This window comes from Ambystoma mexicanum, chromosome 9 (assembly GCF_040938575.1).
Source record: "Ambystoma mexicanum isolate Mex_15411 chromosome 9, UKY_AmexF1_1, whole genome shotgun sequence".
Lineage (NCBI taxonomy): Eukaryota > Metazoa > Chordata > Amphibia > Caudata > Ambystomatidae > Ambystoma > Ambystoma mexicanum.
In genome coordinates, this window is record NC_090931.1 from 243,991,401 (window position 1) to 244,013,201 (window position 21,801).

General features: G+C 46.1%; 1 protein-coding gene across 2 annotated transcripts in view; it reads right to left on the reverse strand.

Annotated features, from left to right (window-relative positions):
• ROBO3 (roundabout guidance receptor 3) overlaps window positions 1–21,801 on the reverse strand; it is a 468,117-nt gene that overhangs the window by 66,568 nt on the left and 379,748 nt on the right. For both annotated transcript variants that reach the window (XM_069614542.1, XM_069614541.1), the window contains exons 18-23: window positions 16,372–16,395; window positions 16,230–16,272; window positions 15,528–15,676; window positions 5,828–6,103; window positions 3,908–4,055; window positions 553–780 (exon numbers count right to left, since the gene is read on the reverse strand). In XM_069614542.1, the coding sequence (XP_069470643.1) occupies window positions 553–780; window positions 3,908–4,055; window positions 5,828–6,103; window positions 15,528–15,676; window positions 16,230–16,272; window positions 16,372–16,395 (868 nt within the window). The remainder of the gene's footprint in view (window positions 1–552; window positions 781–3,907; window positions 4,056–5,827; window positions 6,104–15,527; window positions 15,677–16,229; window positions 16,273–16,371; window positions 16,396–21,801) is intronic.

The window sequence follows — 21,801 nt, forward strand, 5'->3', positions numbered from 1 at the left end:
TTTTCTGTTGAATGTACCCACCCCGTGGAACAGATCACATTTCTGACAATAATTGTGTTTATACATATTTAATGTGGATGAAATGACAAAGACTATGTAGGGTTAATTAGTGAAGTGCCACTACATATATATTGTACCAACAGTATGGTTCAATTTCTATCAATTTGTGATTGAAGGAGGTTGACTGATGTGAATTGTAAATGATTGTTTGACTGTTGAGGAATGATAGTTGTGTATGGTTTTTATAGCCTGGTGCTCTCCTGCAATATTTATGTAATTTAATGTGTGCATTAATTGATGATTAATTCATTGTGGAAAATGATGTATCTCAGGAAATACATTTCGATACCTTGAAAAATTAAAAAACGTCCTCTGGACAATATTTCAGTATACCATGATCCATATTTGAACAGCCATCATTTATCAGGGCAAACCTTTTTTAATGCGCCCAGATACCTTTGGGTTTGGTGCTCTATATAAATCAATAAACATACAAACCTTTGCTGAAGTCTCATAAAGCAAAGAGCAAAAGGGGGCATGACTTCTACCAACCTGGGAAGGTGGGGGATTTCGAACTGGTGGAGCCGCGGGATGTCCTCCGAGGCCCGCATCTCCTCGCGAGGGGACGGGGTGAGCGTTGCGGTTGACTGCTGCCCATAAGAGTTGGCAGGAGATGAGGCCTCGCCGCGTGGTGGCGGGGGCGGACAGTCTTCTTCTTGAATGTTTTCCATCAGGTAGGTCCTTTCTGGCAAGGGGGGGCACCACTCTTCTGTGTCCGAGCTACAACCAAAGGGAAAAGAGTTGCAGCACTTTCTGGGGCATCGTCTACATAGATCAGCTCTTGCACTCTAATCTATACACGCATTTCATTTGCCATCAACAAACCTATTTTCTGTATTTATTGTGTCTCGCCTTTCAGACGACTTACTATAATTCAATTAATGTGGCAAGTATTCCCTATAAAAGATCACAAGTGTAACCAATTTTTTCATACTCCTTTTTCCACGCCCCTCTCAAGATTTGCTAGTTCTGGTCAGATCCACTGCTTTCATGTAAGATAGGCTAATCAACTGATCAGTATTGACCACAAACCATATCCTGCATACAATATTGGTCTACTGCTGGCATCATTCATGAATTGTAGTCTGCAGTGCCACACAAGGCTCTGTTGCTGTAACATCCTTTCACCATAGTGACCAAAACAACATCGTACACGAGGAGAGACATGAAATGGGTAGTCACAACAGTGACACTCATTCCATTTCTACCCCAATGTGAGATTTGGTCAGTGTGGTGAAAGAATGCTACAGCAACATAGATACTGACCTTCAGGAATTGTACACACAGTAGCCCATTTTGTTTCCATGAAAGATGGTGAAATGGTTGCTGATGAAAAACTATATTTTGTCATAACATCTAGTGAAAATCCAATTCACTTCTATTTTTTTTTAAAAAGGTCCTCAAACACAAAGTAGTTAAATTACAGAACAATCCCAACACTCCTCAGTGGGGCACCGTACAACATACGGCCCTTCGTTTTGCTATCCCCATTTGCCTTAGATTGGATGCCTGGTTTCTGCAGAGTCTTACAGGGCACTAGCTCCAACCCCCCCACTCCCTTTGTCCAGTCTACCCCTGCACTGCACTTGCCGTTACGGGCCACCCTGCCTGCACTAGATAGGCTGGACCTGCACCCTTGTAGCCATTCCAGCCCCTTAACTCGTACTTATCTCAAAGACCCCCTTCCCCTGCACTCTCAGCTTCCCCTGGCCCTGTCCTCTTGGCCTCCCCTGTCACTCTCCTTTCTCACGGGCCTTCCACCCTAACCTGCACTTCTCCCACTCCCTTCTCTCCTGCACTTCTCTTTACTGCACTTGCACAATCTGAATGTCACAAGGCCTAGTAAGATTGTTACTTTCTGTCCTCCCAGTTCCCCCACCCTCTTGTCTTGTAGCACCTCGAAACACTTGTCTATAGGCACATTATAAATAACCAAGAAATAAATAACTATTCGGACATACGAAAAGCGCAGCAGTATTGCAATTATGTCTGGCATTGCAGCCATGTTGAAGATCTGTTGGTTTGCTTTGCAATAATTCAAACACATAGTACAGTAGAGATTTTGTTATCTGGCACACCATTAAACAGATCACTCTACTAACCAGCAACTGTCATTGGCAGTAATAGTATAGTTTTGGTTAAGAATATGTAAACGATGGGTGACAAATTTAGAAGGCCTGTTAATTATGGTTTTATAAATCAGAGTGCCGGTAAACAGAGCAGAAGGCCAGTAAGGTTTCTTAGCTCTCCGTTTTGCTCTGTGTTAAAGCTCTCTTCCTTAAAAAAATCCAGTAAAGCAGGACATTTATTATCTGACACTGTTGGGTCTCCAATGCTGCCAGACAATCAAGCTTTTACTATTTTTTAACACTCAGAGCTGAATAAAGCTTTGAGCGACAAAAAATCCACTGAACACGATGCAAGAGAACTCCAAGAGAATGCACCATTCAAATGTCAACCACAAACACAGCAGGAACAAGACTAAGTGAAAGAGCTAATCCATCAGAACAAACCCAAATGGCCCAACCAACCCTACTAATAACTTTCAAACACTCAGCATATCCACCACCAGTTACATAACTGACTTGACACATACTTCAGACCCGAAACACCAAAACTATAAACACTCTACCATTTCTCCACAACACCCAACACACACAGGAAGCATCTGCATACAGCACACACTTATTAATCTAACAAAATGAGACCAGCACACAGTGACAGTTTTTCTGAACTGAAGCTACCAACAGCACATCAAAGCTCTCTTGTGCTTTTCCCTCTCAACCCCACTAACCTCCCCATCCCCCTTCCTTTCAGATACGCCTGTGTGCAGTACAAGTCCTAATAACAAAACATAACATAACATATTTTACTTCCAGAAATGTCAATGGGCATATTTCAATTTGAGAAGCATAGTTCTGTACTGCACATGCCTGCAAATGGATTCTTGTATGTGAAAAATCTTACATTGGCCCTCATTACGACCCAGGCGGTAAGGGGTTTACGCCGGCGTAAACTTCGCCGACCCTTACCGCCTGAGTACGAGTTCCCGTAGCGCCATGGTGATTTTTACGCCTGCTTTTTGCAGGCGGTAAAATCCATGGCGCTACGGGACCTTGTTGTTAATTACGCCACCGTAATTTACGGTGGCGTAATTAACGCCTTCCCCACTCCCATTATGCCCAATGGGGCAAAAATGGGAATGGGGAAGGGTAAATGGGGATTGGGGACTTACCGCCCCGCCAAGGTCGGAATGGGGCGGTAAGTCCGCCAACCACCATGGCGGAGTTGGCAATTTAGCGCCATGGGCCATGGTGCTAATAGCACCATGGTTCTCCGCCAAGGTCGTAATGAGGGCCATTGTCAATTTGCATGATTTTCACAGGAAATGACCAGCTGTTGCTCATAACTCATGGTTTATGTCTTCAAATTCGATGGCAAACATTCATGTAATTGCTCTTATCTAGTTACAGTAATTATAGTAGTCTAACCAATCTGCAGAAGAACCACAGACAGTGACAAATTGGCAATTATTATCTCTGGATAACATTGGATCCCATCTTCACTGTAGGAAGTGCTGTACAACCAACTTCCAATCTCAGTCCCAAATCGGGTTACAGGCTGCTGCCCGTAACAGACCAATGTTACATTAAAAAAAAAGTGATGCTCACAGCATCTTAATCACAAAGCCTATGTGCAGCCAAAGATGTCTTGAAGAGATAGAGTCTTGTTTCCAACTTTATACCATCAGCTTTAGGATGGCGCAAGTGAACTCTGCTGCAGATGTGGGTCTCACGGCTGCCCTTGGAACCAATAGTGCATGCATAATTTTTACCCAAACACTTACATAGTCTCCAGCTCATCCTCGTCTTCATCATCGTCTTGGTACAGGCTCAGCTCATTAGCAGAGGGTGGTGGGGGCAGCATCTCCGTCCAGTTCAGAGAAGGGGTTTTGACCGCCTTTCCCATAGATTTCTGTTTACCAATTTTAGCAACTGGAATAAAAAATACATAAAAATATATTCCTTAGAATATTATATTTTTCCCTGCCTTTAAATCTTCTGAGTCAGGAGATTGCCCTCACTCTAGTTCACACAGTGGGAGAGTGCACTGATCGGTGCCCACAGTGTACCATAGCAGTTGGCAGTAGGTAGTGGCCCCTGGACCTGTTCTGCCCAATACCCTCCCAAAGTTGAATGCCTCTGGTCTCGGTCTTGACTTTCATTCTGTCTCCAGGTTCTTTTACTTTTCCTAGTCCACGTTTGGTAGTGTTTCAATCCCTCTAGCAGGGAGGGAGTGTAACAAATACAATGGGCCTCATTACGACCCTTGCAGAATGGGTTTAACGGCACCGGTAAAGGTGCTGGTGCCATTAAACCAATTCCGCCCTATTACGAGGCTCCCTCGCGGGACCCGCTCTGGACGTCTGGTCAGACCAGACGTCCTTTGCCGGTCCCGCGAGGGAACTAGCATGCTATCAACGGCCCGTCATTAACGGGCCCGTTGTTAGCATGCTCCCCAATCCCATTGAGCCCTATGGGGGCTCAAATGCGAATGGGGATCGTCCGAGTCCGGGTTCCCTGAATGGGGAAATATTGGGCCCTCCAAAGTCAGAATGGCCTGGTAATTCTCCATTCATGGAACCCAGACCCAAGTTTGGAGGCAGCCATTAAGGGCATGGCTACCTCCAAACTCGTAATGAGGCCCAATGCCTTTTCGTGTTTTTCATCTCCATTCTACCTGCCCCTGTAATTTTTACCAATCCCAATCCTTCTCACTGAAATCTATATCATACAGACAAATCGCTCTTTCAGTTGGTATCTAATTGTGTTGGGTTTGTTTTACATCTCGCAACCAGTGATTTCTTCTATCTCCTTGCGTGCTCTTGACGGGTCAAAAAGAAATGCTCTGTTAAAAAAATATATACATAAAAAAAAAACAGACAGGAAGACTTGTGGGAAAAAACGTAGGAGCACAGATCCAATCAGGTATTGGAGGAAGTAGGAGATATTCAAAGAGTGAATTTAAGAAAAACAGGTGGACAAAGCCCTGGCTTCTAAGAACTGAAGAAGTAATTGCAATATTGTTTAATAAAGTATACAGTGGACAGAATGGAGGAGTTATCGCTGGGACCTTCAGTACATTATAACTCTTACACCTTGAATATATATATATTTTTTTTTTAACTATGGGATTTTTAAAATCCAAGATGGTGTCTCTTAAAAATATACAAGCTCTGGTAATTAACATAGATACTTCCATTTAGAGTACATCATTCCTAAAGAAGAAAAACATGTATTTTAATGTGCCTGTCCAGTGCTGTATTTTTCATGGGCAATAAAAACAGCATCATTACCAGTATGGTGGTAATGCTGCAGGTTCTCCATGGAATTACCACTAACAACATTTACTGTTACCACCAGTGGATTTACCAGCGGATTATGAATTGTGGTAAGGGGGCGTTTATTCTCATTTTTGGAGTCTATAGGTTTTCAAGGTGATTTTTTCAGATTTACAGTGAGTGGTAATTCTGCTGTGGTAAATCTGCAGATTATTGGAAGTTAAGAGGAGAGTTTCCCACCAGTAATATACTAGAGGTAAATTCTCCACTTCACCTCTAAAGTTAGAATTCACAGGTGTGGTAAAACTAGTGATAATTATGTTACTGCCCAAAAAATGTACTACACTGTCAAACGCACAATGAGGCCCTAAGGACCTAGCACATACATCTAGCAAAGGCCAATTAGTAGAAAGAGGGTGTCGCTACCATTCTCTGCTCTGCCTCTCTCTGGCTGCGCGTACTGGACCCCTGAAGCTCCTGCCTGGGCAATCCACTGGCTCTCCTCCACGTCTGGCGAGTGTAGACTTCTTCCTCCATATGGCACCACTGGAGTGGTTGCGTACGGCGTGGTGTGTGGGGAGAAAGCCCCATTAAATGTCTGCATGTCATCACTCGTGGGGTCAATGGTACTGTAAATCGGTCCATCCGATGCCGTCGTACCAAACTTTTCAGTCTGGGCAATGTAATTGGAAATTCCAGCATCTGTGAACGGTTGCCAAGAGAAAAACAATATTGCTTGTGTGACATTCAATTCTTAACAACTTAGAAGGCTCTGCACGACCTCATCTTATCCTTATACCGTTAACAATATATCAAGCGTGTCATAAAGCATATACATTGTTGCGAAAGCAGAACGAGAATGAGGAAACCTATTATTCCCAATACTATATAATCGTTTGTCTGTTCCATATATGGATACATCGTTCCATTCCACGGTCAGGCGACAAAGATGGTTCGTCATCTTGACAGCCAAGGTTAGGAGAAAGTCGGCTGCCAAATTCCGTAACACAGATTCTGGAAGATTGGCCGCTTTACCGAGCCTTACATGTCGGATGTGCCAGGTGTGCAAAAACAAGGACTTACTCTGCTGGAAAGGAAGTCTATCGATTACCGCTCGACTCATTCCTACAGTCTGCATTTTCCCCGTTAACAAGCCCATCACTTGGTATTTGAGAAGCTATTTCTCAGAGCTGTCAGGCCACGGATGCCCTCATATTTATGCATCCTCCTTGCAACATAGATTTTTGTTTGTGCTGGTGGCACTTTTTTCTGACTAATTCATTTACCGCCCTTGACATCAGTTGTACGTTTCTCACAATCTGAGCCATGCCACCACCAGGTGAGGCATGTCTCGGTGAAGCAATGAGTGTTGGAAGGAAATCAGAATGTGTGGCACTGTGCACACCTGTTTTCAAACCCCTATACCAGTTTCTTTATTTTATTTCTGCTTATTCTGTCATTTTTAAAGAATTAGAGGAACTCCGTTTTATGGAAGGCAGAATTCTAGAGGCATTTCTGAAAAAGGCTGAACTGAGAAGTCATGCAGGAGGGCGAACCGCCACATCAACCTGCAAGAGAAACTATTCCATGGGACATATAACCTGCCATTACCACCTTCTAACTACTGCAGTTTATAGCAACTCCCCTGCACACCCTCTAAGAAGCAGCTACAAGCCCCCCGCCACCATGCGTGTAATTTTAGGGGGGACAGGGGTGTTTGTCCCCCCCAACTTTCATGGCACACCATTGTATCCCCATTCATTTGGCTGGTCACCTTTTCTTCAGATGTCATGTCTCCCCCAACTTTTTCCGCAAAGTTACTCCACTGCCCGCCACTCCATTTAGATCACCACAAGTCATTTCCCAACTCCTTCCTCCAGCAACTTGAGCTCCAGCACCCCCTCTGTCCCCCCAAAGCTCAGCCAAAGACCCATTGTTGTATATGACTTCCATAGGAAGCCATAAGCACGTAAACCATTATTCAAATGCTCGGTTACTTTGATGTATACCGTGCACCATTGCCAATTCCTCGCCCTACAATCGCTCCCAATGCTCCATCCTGTCCCGTGGTGTCACAGCAAAGAGTTTTGGCATCATTATCGACTTCTGCAACAGATTACAGCTGGGCGAGATAACATTTGGGGGAGGTTGGGGGGAGGTTGGGGAGATCTGCATTGTGTGTGTTGCCCTCCTACCCCCCCTCTCCACCCACTTCAATGTTAGTACAAGGGGACAGCACGGAGGGCGGAATCGGGACAGAGCAACCATACGCATTTCCCTTTCACTGACTTTAAGGTGTCCCTCAAAAGCCTTGTTTAATTATATACGCCCTTAAACACCCATATTGCTAATCATGTTCATCTCGTGACTGACTCTTGAAGAATGGACAATCAGGGGACAATGGTACCGACCCCAACCTGGATCATGTTCTTATTCAGGCAGAATTACATATCAGCACAGGCGTTGCTAGGAGATGGGTCGAGGGGGCTCTAGCCCCGGGTCTTTTGGCTGTAGTCCAGTAGCGCAGCCCCAGATCTTTACCAGATCTAGCAACACCCCTGCATATCAGTGGGTGCAACAGTAATGTTTTTGGAAAGGCATTAAAGAGAATTGAACGCATGCACCTTTCTATGAGTGGAAGATTTCTACACATGCTCCTCGCCGTGTTTAGTGCAATCATGTGCACACAGATGAGCTTTCCATGAGTATATAGAAGGGACAGAAGCCGAGTACTGCAGATAGAACTGTTTGTTATGGAAAGTGGCAGGTGCCGGCACTGTACCCCATGCTGTGATCGGCCATGCAGATTATGTCGTGAAAGTATAGAGTCAGCCTCACACATTTCCAGCTCTTTTAGGCTAATGGGGGCCTTCAGTGGATACAGGCTCAAGTAGTAATGAAATTGTTTTTTGTACAGAGTCAAGGCCATGAAATAAGCATCAGGTGTGTGATTTTGTTTGCATGATTTCCAGAAAAGAAAAACGGACTTTGCTTAATCACCTACTCACGTAGAATCTCTGGAACATACTACCATTTAATTATCACATGGTGTCTTATTAACCTGGACTGATAAATGGTCATCATTATTAAACAAAATCATATTTTATTGAAGAAACTTAAATGTAGATGTGGGCTCAATTCCTTTGCTTTTCAACTAAACTGATATATCCACAAACATGTGTGGGATAATGGCCTGGTGAAGGAGTATGCAGATATGGATTCCCTGATAGTGCCCTTAGCAGGTGTGTGCACATCCTAGTTTCCATTGGAAATTATTGAAGTCCAAGCAGTGAAAGGCTTGAAAAGATAAGGCAGCAGAAGCATGGTTATCAAACATTTGGTTCCAGTTTTGTATATTCTCGATCAAGGTCAATGGGCAAATCATGGCAGTTTCCGAGTCTTTATACAACTGCTGACATGAGCTGTGCTTTTGCCCGATTGCAGGATCTCACCGTAGGATGGCCTTTGATGGATGAAGCCCAGACCCAGGTTGACTAGTGTGTCAGACCTGTCGATTCCAGCCGAAGCATTGGAATGGCATTTGACGCAGGGAGCATGGGAGGAGATACATGGATGTGACACACGAGGCATGGATACACGACATTGGAAATCCAGAGGTCAGTTAAAAAGAATTGAGCTGACCTTTCCACTCTACCACGAGCCATGTCAAGCCTCATGCCATGCCTGGAGGGTTTGATGTGGCTGACGCAATGATGCCCTTGCTGCTAATGCAATCCAACCAACACAGTGCACCTGTGCACTGCTCACAGTCTGCTGTGTGTGTGCACTCTTCACACAACCAGGCATACCGCCACTGCACACGGACATCAGCTGACACTCTGTCTACACAGACCTACTAACATTTCACACACACAAACCAGCTGACACTCTGCTCGTGCTGACCTATGGACACTTTCAATACGCAGATCTGCTCACAAACTGGCAGACAGAAAATAACCCTCACTCTCCACGTGCAGACCTGCCAGTGCACGTGCAGACCTGCCTCACTCTACAGTCCCAGACCTACACATAGAGACCTAATGACCCGTCACACACACAGAGTAGCTGAGACTCTGCAGATAAAGACCTGATCACACTGCACGGGCAGACCCGCTCACACGCGGCACACATATGCGCCTGATAACACTTGGAAATCAGAGACTAGTTCACAGTCTGCATACACATACCAGCACAAACTGACATGTTTGCACTCATCAAATACAGACATACTTAAGCTTTGCATGTACAGATCTGCTCATAATTATAAGTATTATAATGATATAATTGGTTATTTATACTGGGCTTAATACCAAAGAGGTTTCTAAGCGCGGACCCGGGATTCGAACCTGTGTTGCTCTGCGTACTCTTGCTTCCAAGAGGAGCACGTTACCATAGAGCTTCACTACCCGTGCACAGTCTATTTATGTTGATTAGCTCAAGCTCAGCATATACATATTTGGTAACTTGTTGCGCATATAGACCTGCTCACACTATTCACATACAATTTGCTCACAACATGCATTCACGGATCTGAACATAGCGACCCAATTCCTTTGTGCACACTGGGATGGTGTTCCCTGCCTGGCTCTTTGTGTAGTAGGTGGGGTGACCGTGGGGCCTTGTACCACCACCAGATGAGTAATGGAGGTCCTGGCAGCAGTATGGGGGTGGTGCGTGATCCAGTCCAACCGTCCGTGACCGCGTGTCAGGGACTTGTCAGTCATCACCACTGACAGCCTCAGCGCCTCTAAGGGACTCATACACAGTGGATTCATCATCACTGTGAGAGATTTACATAATGCCAGCTGCATCAGAATGCCATGCTTATAACATAGAAATGCTCAATGCTGATGCAAACACAATTCTTGGTCCTCGCGGACCTCACATGTAGGAAAACCTATTAGTTACATTAGAGAGCAGGGAAAATCCAAAGTCCGTAGCTCTGATTTACCCGATGCCCAGTAATCATGCATGAACTTAAATTTCAAAATGGAACTGGCCCCAGATATAGTCTTGGCTGTGGACCTCTGGTAACAGGAGTTTTGGCCGCAGCAGATTCCATCGAAGTAGAAGTCATCTAATATTTTTCATTGGATTTTGCCCCAAAATATATGTGGGGGTGGGTAAAGGGTAATAATTAATGTTGGGGTGTTAAGGGGGCGCTGAGGGGGTCTCCCCCAGCATGTATTTGTCACAAAATCAAACAGTCAAATAAAATTCAATGAAATCTACTTTGATACAAATCTTTTGGGCCAAATCACATAGAAGCCTACCATCACGGGGAGGGCAGAGAACATAGCACCATTTAGAAACAGTCCAATTTTGACCACCAAACAATCATATTCTGTAAAATTAACACCTGCAAACCCGAGAGAGGGTCAGTCTGCAAAAAGTGGGATGGAAGTTTGGATAAAGGAAAGGGAGTCCGGAGGGAGTAGAGATGCAGAGATGGAGTGTATTGGAAGGCAGAAGAAGCTGGAAACGAGAGGAGTATTCTGGTGTGGAGAAGGTTCGAGGATATCGGAGGTGAACTGGGAGCAGAAGAGATGAGGTTGTAAACGTCAAGTGCAAAAGAAGGTGAGAAATAAGGAGTAGGTGGATAGAACCGGTGAAGGAGGTGAAGACACAGGAAGATGCTGTGACAAAATGTCCAGGGAAGGTGGTGAGATACCAGGATGACAAGAGGCATAGATAGAGGTGGGAGAGATTGTGGTACATTGGGTGAAGGCGAGAACAGGAAACACAGGAGAAGAGAAGGAATAGTCTTGGAACTCATGGACAGGGAGAGGAGCTCCCATGTGCCTGGTGGATCAGAGTGGAAGAGCAGAGGAGCAACAGGTATGTATCAGATGATCGAGGAGTTGTAGAAGACAAGACTGAGGTTCAGGGTCTTAGGAGGAGGGAAAGGGAAATAGGAAAGCTTTCCCAAGGAACATTTTCATTGTGGAGTGGTGTAGAGGCTAGACACAGGTGATTTTGAGAACTCATAACAGGTCCCCATCCAACCAATAGGAGAGCCTACCTCTGGACAGCCTTCACAGCCTCAATACCGCAGGAAGCTTTCCAGCCTGAGCTTGTTGGCACCCAGCCTCCTTCCTAAACCCAAGATCTGGGTAAGACCAGCTTGAGATCCCTAGAATAGCGACGTAAAACTGGAGTGTCCAAGGAGAACCAGGAGGATACCAAAGGCAGGGGAAAGAAGGGCAGTGGCACTAAACACACAGACTGTGAGTGACTGAACATTCAAAAGGTTTGCCAGGAGGGAGCCTGATTGCAAGACTATTAGATCTTATTTTTACTTTTTTGTTCTTTATTGAATTCAAAGGAGAAACCATTGTATTACTTAATTTGATATCATTTTTGTGCTAACCAAATAAACCAGATGAACCTCTTTTTTTCTGGTATTTGCCTCTCATTGATCACCAATTGGTTTTGTGACAACTCCCAGACACTGAGGCTTTGTGGATTAAGACATACCGGCTTACATCCCACAATCACAGATGTGCATGTACATCCCTGCACACATTTAGCAAACACAGACACACGAATGCTGTGCATAAACAGACCTGGTCAAAAGCTATTCATAGACGTTACCTCACCATCTGCTCGTGCACACACCTCCACACTCTGCACAGGCAGACCTACTTCTACTATGCATGCGCCGACATGCACAGAGTGTTCCCATGTAGACCGTCTGGCATGTTGCACACACAGACCTGATCACACTCTGCTGATTGTTTGCTGATGTTGTAGGCTAGGTGATGGGAATGGGATTCCCTTGATTGCTGTGTGCATGCACCTGCTCCACTATGGAAGCCGCAGAGGTGGCATACAGTGGATCCACCAGTCCCCAGCCCCCCCCCCCCCGGGCCATCAAAAGTTTGAATGCCATAGCCCCTAGCTATCTGAGTCTGTCCGGCCTGAGTATTGCATAAAGCATAAGATGACTGTTTTGACAGGAACCCAGCAGCACCTACTTGAAGCGCGCTGGTGTTCCGTGGGTGGGGAGTCGTGAGTGTAAGGCAGTGGTCCTTAATCAGCAGAGAGGAACTCCAGCTCAATTGAATTTGTAGGCAGCCCAGGGAAGCCCGTTTGCTCGCTAGTGCAGAACCTCTTCAAGCAGAGCGTAGGAAATCTAAGATCCGCCTCAATCAGGAGGTCCTCAACCCTGGTCAGGGAGCACACGTTGGGAAAATGTGATTGTTTCATCGCAGCACGAAATGCCTCTTAAAACTGTAGGAAATCATGCAAAAAAAAAAGATGGTGGTGTAAGCTCGGCATGCCGTGAGGTCTGAACTTTTGTGCAGAGGACTTGTTTCAGAGAAGTACTTCTGCCAGAGTCAACTTGAACCCAGGGTACAGGGTTCAGAACCCAGCACGAGGACGTAAAAACGTCACCATCAAACACAGACTAGTGGGAGCTTTCGTGGCTGCGCAGCACGTGCAACGGCAACAGCAAGAAATGGAGATCCACAATGGTGGGCGACAGAGAGGGAAGTGCAGAATGCAAAGGTATACGTAGAACTGGCCAAACGCACCAGCCGCCAGGGAATCTGTACTTCCCTATTGTGTGAGCCAATCACAGTGCTCAATCCTGGGTAAGCAGGATATGATGTGTTCATCAGGAGTTGCAGGTGGATGGAGAAGTATAATGTGTGGTGGAGTGGTGAGGAGGAATTGAAAGAGGTGGAAGAGGCTCAACATAGCAGAATGGAGCAAAAGGAGGGAAACAGATCATAGAAGGCGAGAAAGGAGGAGTCTAGGGAGATACAGGGAAGCAGGAAGTTGGAGGACTTGACAACATCACATGAGGAGAGAGTGCGGTAGGGTAGTCAAAAAGGAGGAGGTTCAGAGAACATAAGATAAGGGCAACAGAGTCAAATAGGAGTATTATGGAGGAGAAGGTGGGACCAGCTGAAATGGAAAGGGGCAGAAGAGAAGGTGACAACGAAGAGGGGCAGTAAGGGTGAGGAGGGAAGAATGTCAGAGAAAGGGGGAGTTGCAGAAGTAACAGAAGTTGAAGAGGAGCTTAAGGAAGAGGAAGGGAGAGCACTAGAGAGAGGAGGAAGTGAAAGCGGCGGAAAGAAGGGCTGAGGAGGGGCCAGAAAAGAGAGAGAGAAGTGGGGATGGAGAAGGTGGCAACGTGCCAAAAATAAGAGCAGAGAAAGAGACAAAGTGGAAACTGAAAGAGCACTTAAGGGAGGAGAGAGGAGGAGCAGTGGAATGCTACAAGGGAGAATGAAAAGACAGGCACATAAGTAAGATGAGTGGAGGAGGAAGAGAGCGGAGCATGGCAGATAGTTGAGAGGAAAAAGCTGTGTGAGAAAGAGGTAGAGAGACAAAGACAGGTGGAAAAAGAGGTGGTAGAACCCAGAGAGGTGGTAGAACCCAGAGCGGAAGAACATAGTAATAACAAGGAGGGGGAGGTGTAGAAGGGGAGGGACAGACAGACATGGCTGGTCAGGACCCACTGCATTAGAGAGACACTCTTAGCTTGGTGGAGGAAAGGTATCCAAGGAGGTCTCTGAGAGCTTGCCAGGAGTTAACTCTAGCAACCCCGGGCCACAATGGCCCTGCAAAGGATTGCAAAAAGTGTGATGGGTGCCTCCCAAAATGTGCGCCATGCTAACAATCCCTACGAAAGTCAAGCAAGTGACTGCAAATGCCAAGGAAGAAGAGCCGAGCACTTGAAACACCATAGACTGTGAGTGACGTTTTATGTTGCACATAAAGGAAGAGTCTAAGGAAGAGAGGAAAAGAGTGACAACCGCGCTCCTATAGAGAGGTGTGAATCATTTACGTTCCATTGATTTCCCAAAGGGGGTTCTCAGTCAACGTAACTCCCCTGGTTTATTGTTTGTACAATAAAAACTCTTGAACTATATACATCATGGTTTCGATTTGCCTCTCGATCCCTCGGCCGGTAACACACCACAGACCTGCTCACACTCTGCAGACACAGATCTGCTCACACTCTTTATACCACAGATCTACTCACACTCTGCACACCACATATCTGCTCACACTCTGCAGACACAGATCTACTCACACTCTGCACACCACAGCTCTGCTCACATTCGGCACACCACAGATCTACTCACACTCTGCACACCACAGATCTTCTCACACTCTGCAGACACAGATCTACTCAAACTCTGCACACTACAAATCTACTCACATTCTTCACACCACAGACCGGCTCACACTCTGCAGACACAGATCTACTCACATTCTGCACACCACAGATCTGCTTACACGCTGCACACAAAGACCTGCTCACACTCCACAGATCTGCTTACACGCTGCACACAAAGACCTGCTCACACTCCAGACACAAATCTACTCACATTCTGCACACTACAGATCTGCTCACACTCTGCACACAAAGATCTACTCACATTCTGCACACTACAGACCTGCTCACACTCTGCAGACACATTCCTGCTCAAATTCTGCAGAAATAGATCTGCTCACACTCTGCACACACAGATCTACTCACATTCTGCACATACAGACCTGCTCACACTCTGCACACTACAGATCTGCTCACACTCTGCACACATAGATCTACTCACAGTCTGAACACTACAGACCTGCTCACACTCTGCCGACACACACTTACTGGCATTATGCACACTGCAGACCTGCTCACACTCTGCACACAAAGACCTACTCCCACTCTGCAGACACATATCTACTCACATTCTGCACACCACAGATCTGCTCACATTCTGCACACTACAGATCTGCTCACACTCTGCACACACAGATCTACTCACATTCTGCACACCACAGATCTGCTCACACTCTGCACACACAGACTTGCCCACCCTCTGCAGACACAAATCTGCTCACACTCTCCACACCACAGATCAATTTTCATGAATACTATTGTTTTTTTGATCTTCCAAGCAAAGGCCTTCTCAGAATAAAGCTTCACAAAATACAGTGTGTAATAAATTCACACTTAGAACGGATGAAAAACTACTTATGAGGATTTAAGTTTCTACTCAAATCTGATCTTTTTATTACTAAGAGAGATTACTAATCGACCAGTAATATTCAACAGATACACAGCAGAATAAGAGATCCCCTGTATTTGCTTAACTGATAGAAGAAGCCATACCGTTGTAGTATCGCTCAGTGGCATCATGGTTGCCTGTGCAGCAGTTGACTGCTGTCTCCTTTGGTTTGCCGTTGCGTAGCAGGTTCGTTGCCGGCCAGGAGTCTGCCAGCCAGGGGTAGTTCGACGCACTGGTTGCTAGCATTCCCGGCCTACAATAAAAGTAAGTGTCATTCATTACCGGGCCCCGGTCCAAGTATTCACCTCTGAAATCAGGACACATGTTCCTTAGTCACACAGCCTGGTGCCTTTCTTCCCATAGCACCCTGTCAATAAGGCATGGTCATGAGTACTGGTTCCTTACTTTCTATTGCCGTGCTACAGCAAAAGTGAGTCCATGAGGTCTGTGCCTTACTTTCTACCCAAGTATTAAAGTAAAGTGTGATCATACTGCCTGGTTCCAGACTTTCTAGCTCAACACCACAACAAAGTGTGATCATAATGGCAGGTTGCTGACTTCCAATACCAGTACTGCAGCATAAGCTGATCATAATGTCGAGGCCCTTTCCTTCTGTCCCACCACTAAGCCTTTATTGTGAGGTCTGATTCATTCTTTTCTATCTTTGCATTCCACTAAAGTTTGATCATAGTGTGGTTGCTTACTGCCCTCCTCAGTACAGCAGGAAAGTGAGACTGTCATGTCTGGTTCCTTACTTTCTGCCCCACTCCTACAGTGTAATCCCATTATCAGGTCTGCTTCCTTACCTTCCATTAATGCGACCTGGGCCATCACCATGCGGGAAGGACACTGCAGCGGGACAAAGAAGCAGAATTAATATACGTGTTAATTGACATATGATAGAAAACTTCTGGTAATTGTGTGTTCTAAATGTAAGCATATCTTTACCTGCTGGTGTGTAGGCAAACGATGCTGTTGATTGTAATGAGAAAAGGACAGGTGTTAATTGAAAGTTTACCGTGTGCATTGCATTAGTGATGCTTGTCAGCAAATATGTTCTACTGGGCAACTAGGATAACATTTAAATAAGTCACATTCAAACAGAATACATTAATGCATACAACAGAACATCTTTTTGACAACGTCTCCTGGTATGTGGGTAAGAAATCGCACTTGCAACTCTGAATTTCCAAGCCTAAACTCTAAGACAACACCCCCTTCCAGAATGCACAGGTGGTTCATTCATCACCCGCAGACAACCCGATGGGTCTCAATCATGTGACTGCATCTTCTGGTCCAAAATGTGCATGCGTGCTAATTTCCTAGGCAAACGCAATGTATTCTGGTTCAAAACATAAGCAACATCCACTGCGCACAGGGAATCCTTTTTTCATATTCTGGACGCACCATACGCCTCAACCCATAAGCACGACCGTCTGTCCTAATCTCTGCTCCACTCTTTGGGGCGAACTCATAGGCACCCTGTGTCCACGCTTGCATGCTATCTTCGGTACTGTTTTACATACATTCTTCCCATAGTTTCTACCCATGCACAGAATCTCGGGGTTCACCACATCAGCAACACACCCTGAGGCAATGCAAAGGCAGGTGCCTCACCCATCAGACAAATCCTCTGGCATCAGTCCACAGCCAAGATGTCCACCCTCCACTTGAATGTGTGTGCATTCATCATTATGTGGCACCAATTGTCATCTGGACAAGAAATGATTTACACGTGTTTTATTTTTGCCAGTGATCACAGTTCCAATAATCTGCTTGGGGTGTAAATTCCAGTGCAAGACCCGCCTGCACTCAGGCTAGTAGTTCATGCCATTTAGTTCCGCAGGAACTGTGTACAGGACTGCATACTCGCACTGCTGGTGTAATGTGCTGATGTGGACACCTGCAGAAGAATGCCCACAATGTTGCTTCCATACTGTTTTGGATTAATGCATTTATTCACACTTTCATGAGGGTAGCCAGAAATCCAATGTTCACTCTACCTGTGTTTCATACCTCACGCTCTTCTTCAGAGACACCAGATTTACTCCAGCAAATGGCCTTTGATATGATATGATAGGTTATTTATAACATGCTTAATACCCAGAGGTTTCTAAGCATGGACCCGGGGCTCGAAACTGTGGTGCCCCGTGTAGTTTTGTTTCCAAAGCAAGCATGTTGCCCCTGAGCTATCCTCCCAAGCTATCCTCCCAAGACTTTCAAAATCGTTCTTAAATGTTTGGATCCCCCGGGACTTGCTACCAGCAGCTGCCTTGCAAGCTCACTCACCCAGGTTTACCCTAGGCCTCACCTACATCTAGCAGCAAAACGATAACGCTCCAGAAGAGTTGCCAATGTATGGCAAAAAGTAGTGATTTCCGACTGCTGTCATGAAACTATGAACACATGTGCCTATGAAACGGCATAGTAAACAAACAGTATAGATGGAGTTTAGTTATCCAGAGGTAATGAATTAGTGAGTAGCAAAAAAACAACTATACAGTAATAACAGTAATGTTTCAGCGGGACGTCAAAGGAGAAGCCGAGCCGTTGCTGGTGCTTGAGAGTTCATGGGTTGCCCAATACCTCATAGCGTTGGCACTTCTTGGCTCATTAGATGCACCTTGAATGCCTTCTTAAATTCTCCAACTGGTCCGGAAAGATGGCCTTCTAAAGCAGGGGTGAATACCCAGCACGTGCTGGTTTACAGGTGGGCAGGTCTAGCTAGGTTTCTGAGCACAGGGCTTGGGCAGTAGTGTTAAGGTATAAATTTGGTGAGTTAGAAAGAAACAGTACAAGGACTGCCAAAGGGGCAAGGGTACAAGGGGGGACCTTGCATTGCACCCGGAGCCAGTCTAACCAATGGATACGAGGTTAGTAAGGGATGGTGGACTGGAGAAGGTAGAAAAGTGGGCATTCAGTCAGTGGGGGCTGAGGTGGGCTCCTGAAGATGTTGGGAAGGTGGGTGAGCACACGGTATTAGCATACTTGATCGCAAACCAAATTGACCGTTTGTTCGATTTTGGGAGGGATTTTGGTCAATTTAAATTAAATATATATGTGGGGCGGGGTAAGGAAATAGGTTAAGGTGGGGGTAAGGGGTGGTGGGGCTGGGGGGTCTTGCCCCGCATATTAAAACAAGCAAACAACAAAAATTTGGAAAAGGCCAATTTCTTCGGTCAAATAGACCAAAACCGTGCACACACAGTGGCATAGATGAGATAATAATCATATCATGTGTGTACTGTGCACCATGCAGGATTTCTCCCGATTTTAACCACTGTAATAACATCTGTTATCATTGCTAAATGTACTGGCACTCAATGCATCAACCTTGCAAGGAAGGGTGTGCTGTCCCTGCTGTGGAATCGGATTTGCACAATGGAGTATTGGCTCATGTTAGAGGTTTGCATTTAACCCATGCATTATCCAAACTCATTAGGCTGTTCTGTGTATTGTATGGTTGATTGCTAAGGGTACAGGGATTAGGTCATTAGGGGGATAAGTGAGGGGAAGGGGTACAGTGGTAAATGTGGGGGATGAGGCGAGATTTGCCATTTCATTTTTTTCAGGGGTTTGCATTGTTGGGAGTGACTGCGCAGCAGCCTGTGATTTTGGCTTTGATGTGGGGTTTGATAGGCGGAAAGGAGAACAAGATTTGGGGGTAACCTGCAAAAGCGTAGGCAGAGGGGAAAGGAAGAAACGGATGCATGCAAAAGTGGGTGATTTAGAAATTAACAAAACTATAGGGGGCCAACATCAAGTCACGAGGAGCGCATCCTGCGAAGGAGGGGGTAGGTAATGGGAGAAACACCAGGAGGCAGAAATCAAGCGATGGGGGCATTATTAGGTGAATCGGGAGAGAGCCCGGCCACTCATGCCTAACAAGGCGAGGGTGGCAAGTGGTGTGCAGTTGGTAACCACATGAAAGGTTTTAGAAAGATAATAGGCCAGGGGAGTGGAGTGGAGGTCAGGTGGTAAAATATTCTCGAGTGATGAAGTTAGGCACAATAACAGTGGTCTTGACTGAGTGGCAGTGACAGCCTAGTGACTGGAGAGGGCAGTGGAAACGTGTGCACTGGACGGCAGCGTTTCTGGGACATTGGGCAGTGGAGACTCAGCTTCCTGTGGCAAGTATGATTAGGCAGATGGTTACAGCTGCCCTAACATGGGTGCGGTCTGTGTTAAGAGGGGTGATTGGCGAAATTGCTGGGTTAGGCTTGAAACACTGGCTGTGGAGATCATGAGGGGTCTTCTGCTTCGTGCCAATGGAAGCAGGGTTGCTACTAGCTCAGGTGGGGCGAGGGGAGGAGGAGGGACCGGCAGCAGGTAGGCGAGGGTAGAGAATCATGGAGAGTGGGGGAAGGAGAGGAATGTGATCAGGCTGGAGCGCACAGGGAGGAACTCAGATGTGGAATAAGAAGCAGTGCCATTGGCTGGGATAACTGTGCGAGGTGGCAGAAGGGGAGATATTGGAGAGGTATTGGAATGGCCCATGTGGGCTTGGAGGAAAGAGATGTGATCTTTGAAGCATGTTGCTTTTGCCGGGTCTGGTTTTGTGAAGTGGTCTGAGGGATAGGTCAGGCATGAACGTTGTGCCAAGCACTGAAGGTGGGAAAGCATTATGGGCCTGATGCATGGAATTTGTAACGTGGTGCAAAGAGACACCCTGATTCGCAGAGCGGTGCAAAGGGTATTTTTGCTGTGCAAAGTCAATTCGCACTGGAAAAGTACTCTCCGCACTGCTCTAAATGAGCCTAATGCCCAGTGCTAAGCGTACTTTTGCAGTGCAAAGTAATTTTAAACTGTCAGTGCAAAGTCACTTTGCACTGTGCTAGACATTCCATGGATCAGGCCCTATGTCTTTTAGGGTTTTCAGAGGTGATGCAGGGTTTTGGGTGAAGGGTGCATTGGCTGCAGAGCATTGGAATCACAAGGGCTTTGTTAGGTCAGGCCAATGCTGCCATACTGGTGGGTGACTCTTATTTTGAAGGGGAAGGTAGCGTTGTCACTGTGGATGGCTAAGGGTGTGGCAGTGTTACAGTGGCATCCTTGCTTCAGATTAGACTGTGAAGTGAAGGAGCACTTCGTAATACAGGTAATAAGTGAACAGGAGGCTCCCTTGCAGATATGCATTTAGTAACCATCTCAGGCGAGTAGTTGTTGCAGTTGCACGAGGGAGCCCAATGTGTGCTACAAATGAAGTTGAGGTAGAAGGAAAAGGTGTGCAAGGATACTTTTTTTTATTTTCTTTAATTATAACGCACTTAATACCAGTGAGTGGTTTCTAAGCGCAGGATCAGGATCCAAACCTGTGTTGCACTGCGTTGTCTTGCTTCCAAGACAAATGCGTTGCCTTTGAGCTATCAGCTGGAACAGTGGAAGGTGTAAGGAAATAGTTGGTTCGGGGGCAGTGAGGCCTGATTGAACTCATAGGGGGCACTACGAGGTTGGCGATAAGGGGTTAACAGTGCTGGTAATGGTGCCGGCAACATTAACCCCTTACTGCCCTATTACGAGTCTGCTTGCGGGACCCGCAAAGGACGCCTGGTAAAACCAGGTGCCCTTAGCGGGTCCCGCTAGCAGACCAGGGAGCTAACAACGGGCACCGTTATTAACGGGCCCGTTTTTAGCTCCCTCCCCAGTCCCATTGAGCCCTATGGGGGCTCAAATGGGAATGGGGAAGTACCGGGTCCAGGTTCCCTCGAATGAGGAATTACCGGGTCTTCCAAGGTTGGAATGGCCCGGTAAGTCCTCATTTGAGGAACCCGGACCCGGTATCCGGTATAGAGGTAACCATGCCGCAAATTGCAGCATGGTTACCTCCATCCTCGTAATGACCCCCATAGACTGCATCATTGACATTGTCAGAGCCGTAGGAGAAGGTTGAATGTGATGCTTGTGGGATGCACATTTGTTGGGAGTGGGAGAGGGGCGATGGCTTGTTGGTATGGCCCTGGGGCATATGGTTCTGTGATGGGGAGTGGCCTTATACAGTCTTAAACCTACTCCTCTGTGACCTATCCTTATAACACCACTTTTCTCACGTGGGCCCTCATTGTAATACAATAACAACACCATCATGTGCTACCGGCAGAATACAAACTCCAAGATCATTGATACTATTGGAAAGGATTTTACTTCTGCCCTTAATAAAATGTACATAGTATGGGCAGTAACATTATCTGGCAGTACTGAAATGTATAAAACTCTTTGTGAAATTATCCCTTTTGGTTACAACGCAGAGAATATGTCCTTGCCACTGGCTTCCAGGAGCTGCTCCATGTCCGTAACACAGGGACGACGACAGAGAGAGAGTGCTGGAGCAGATACCCCAAGCAGCTAGGGTGGGTGTGGCATTTGCTTTATGATTTTTAG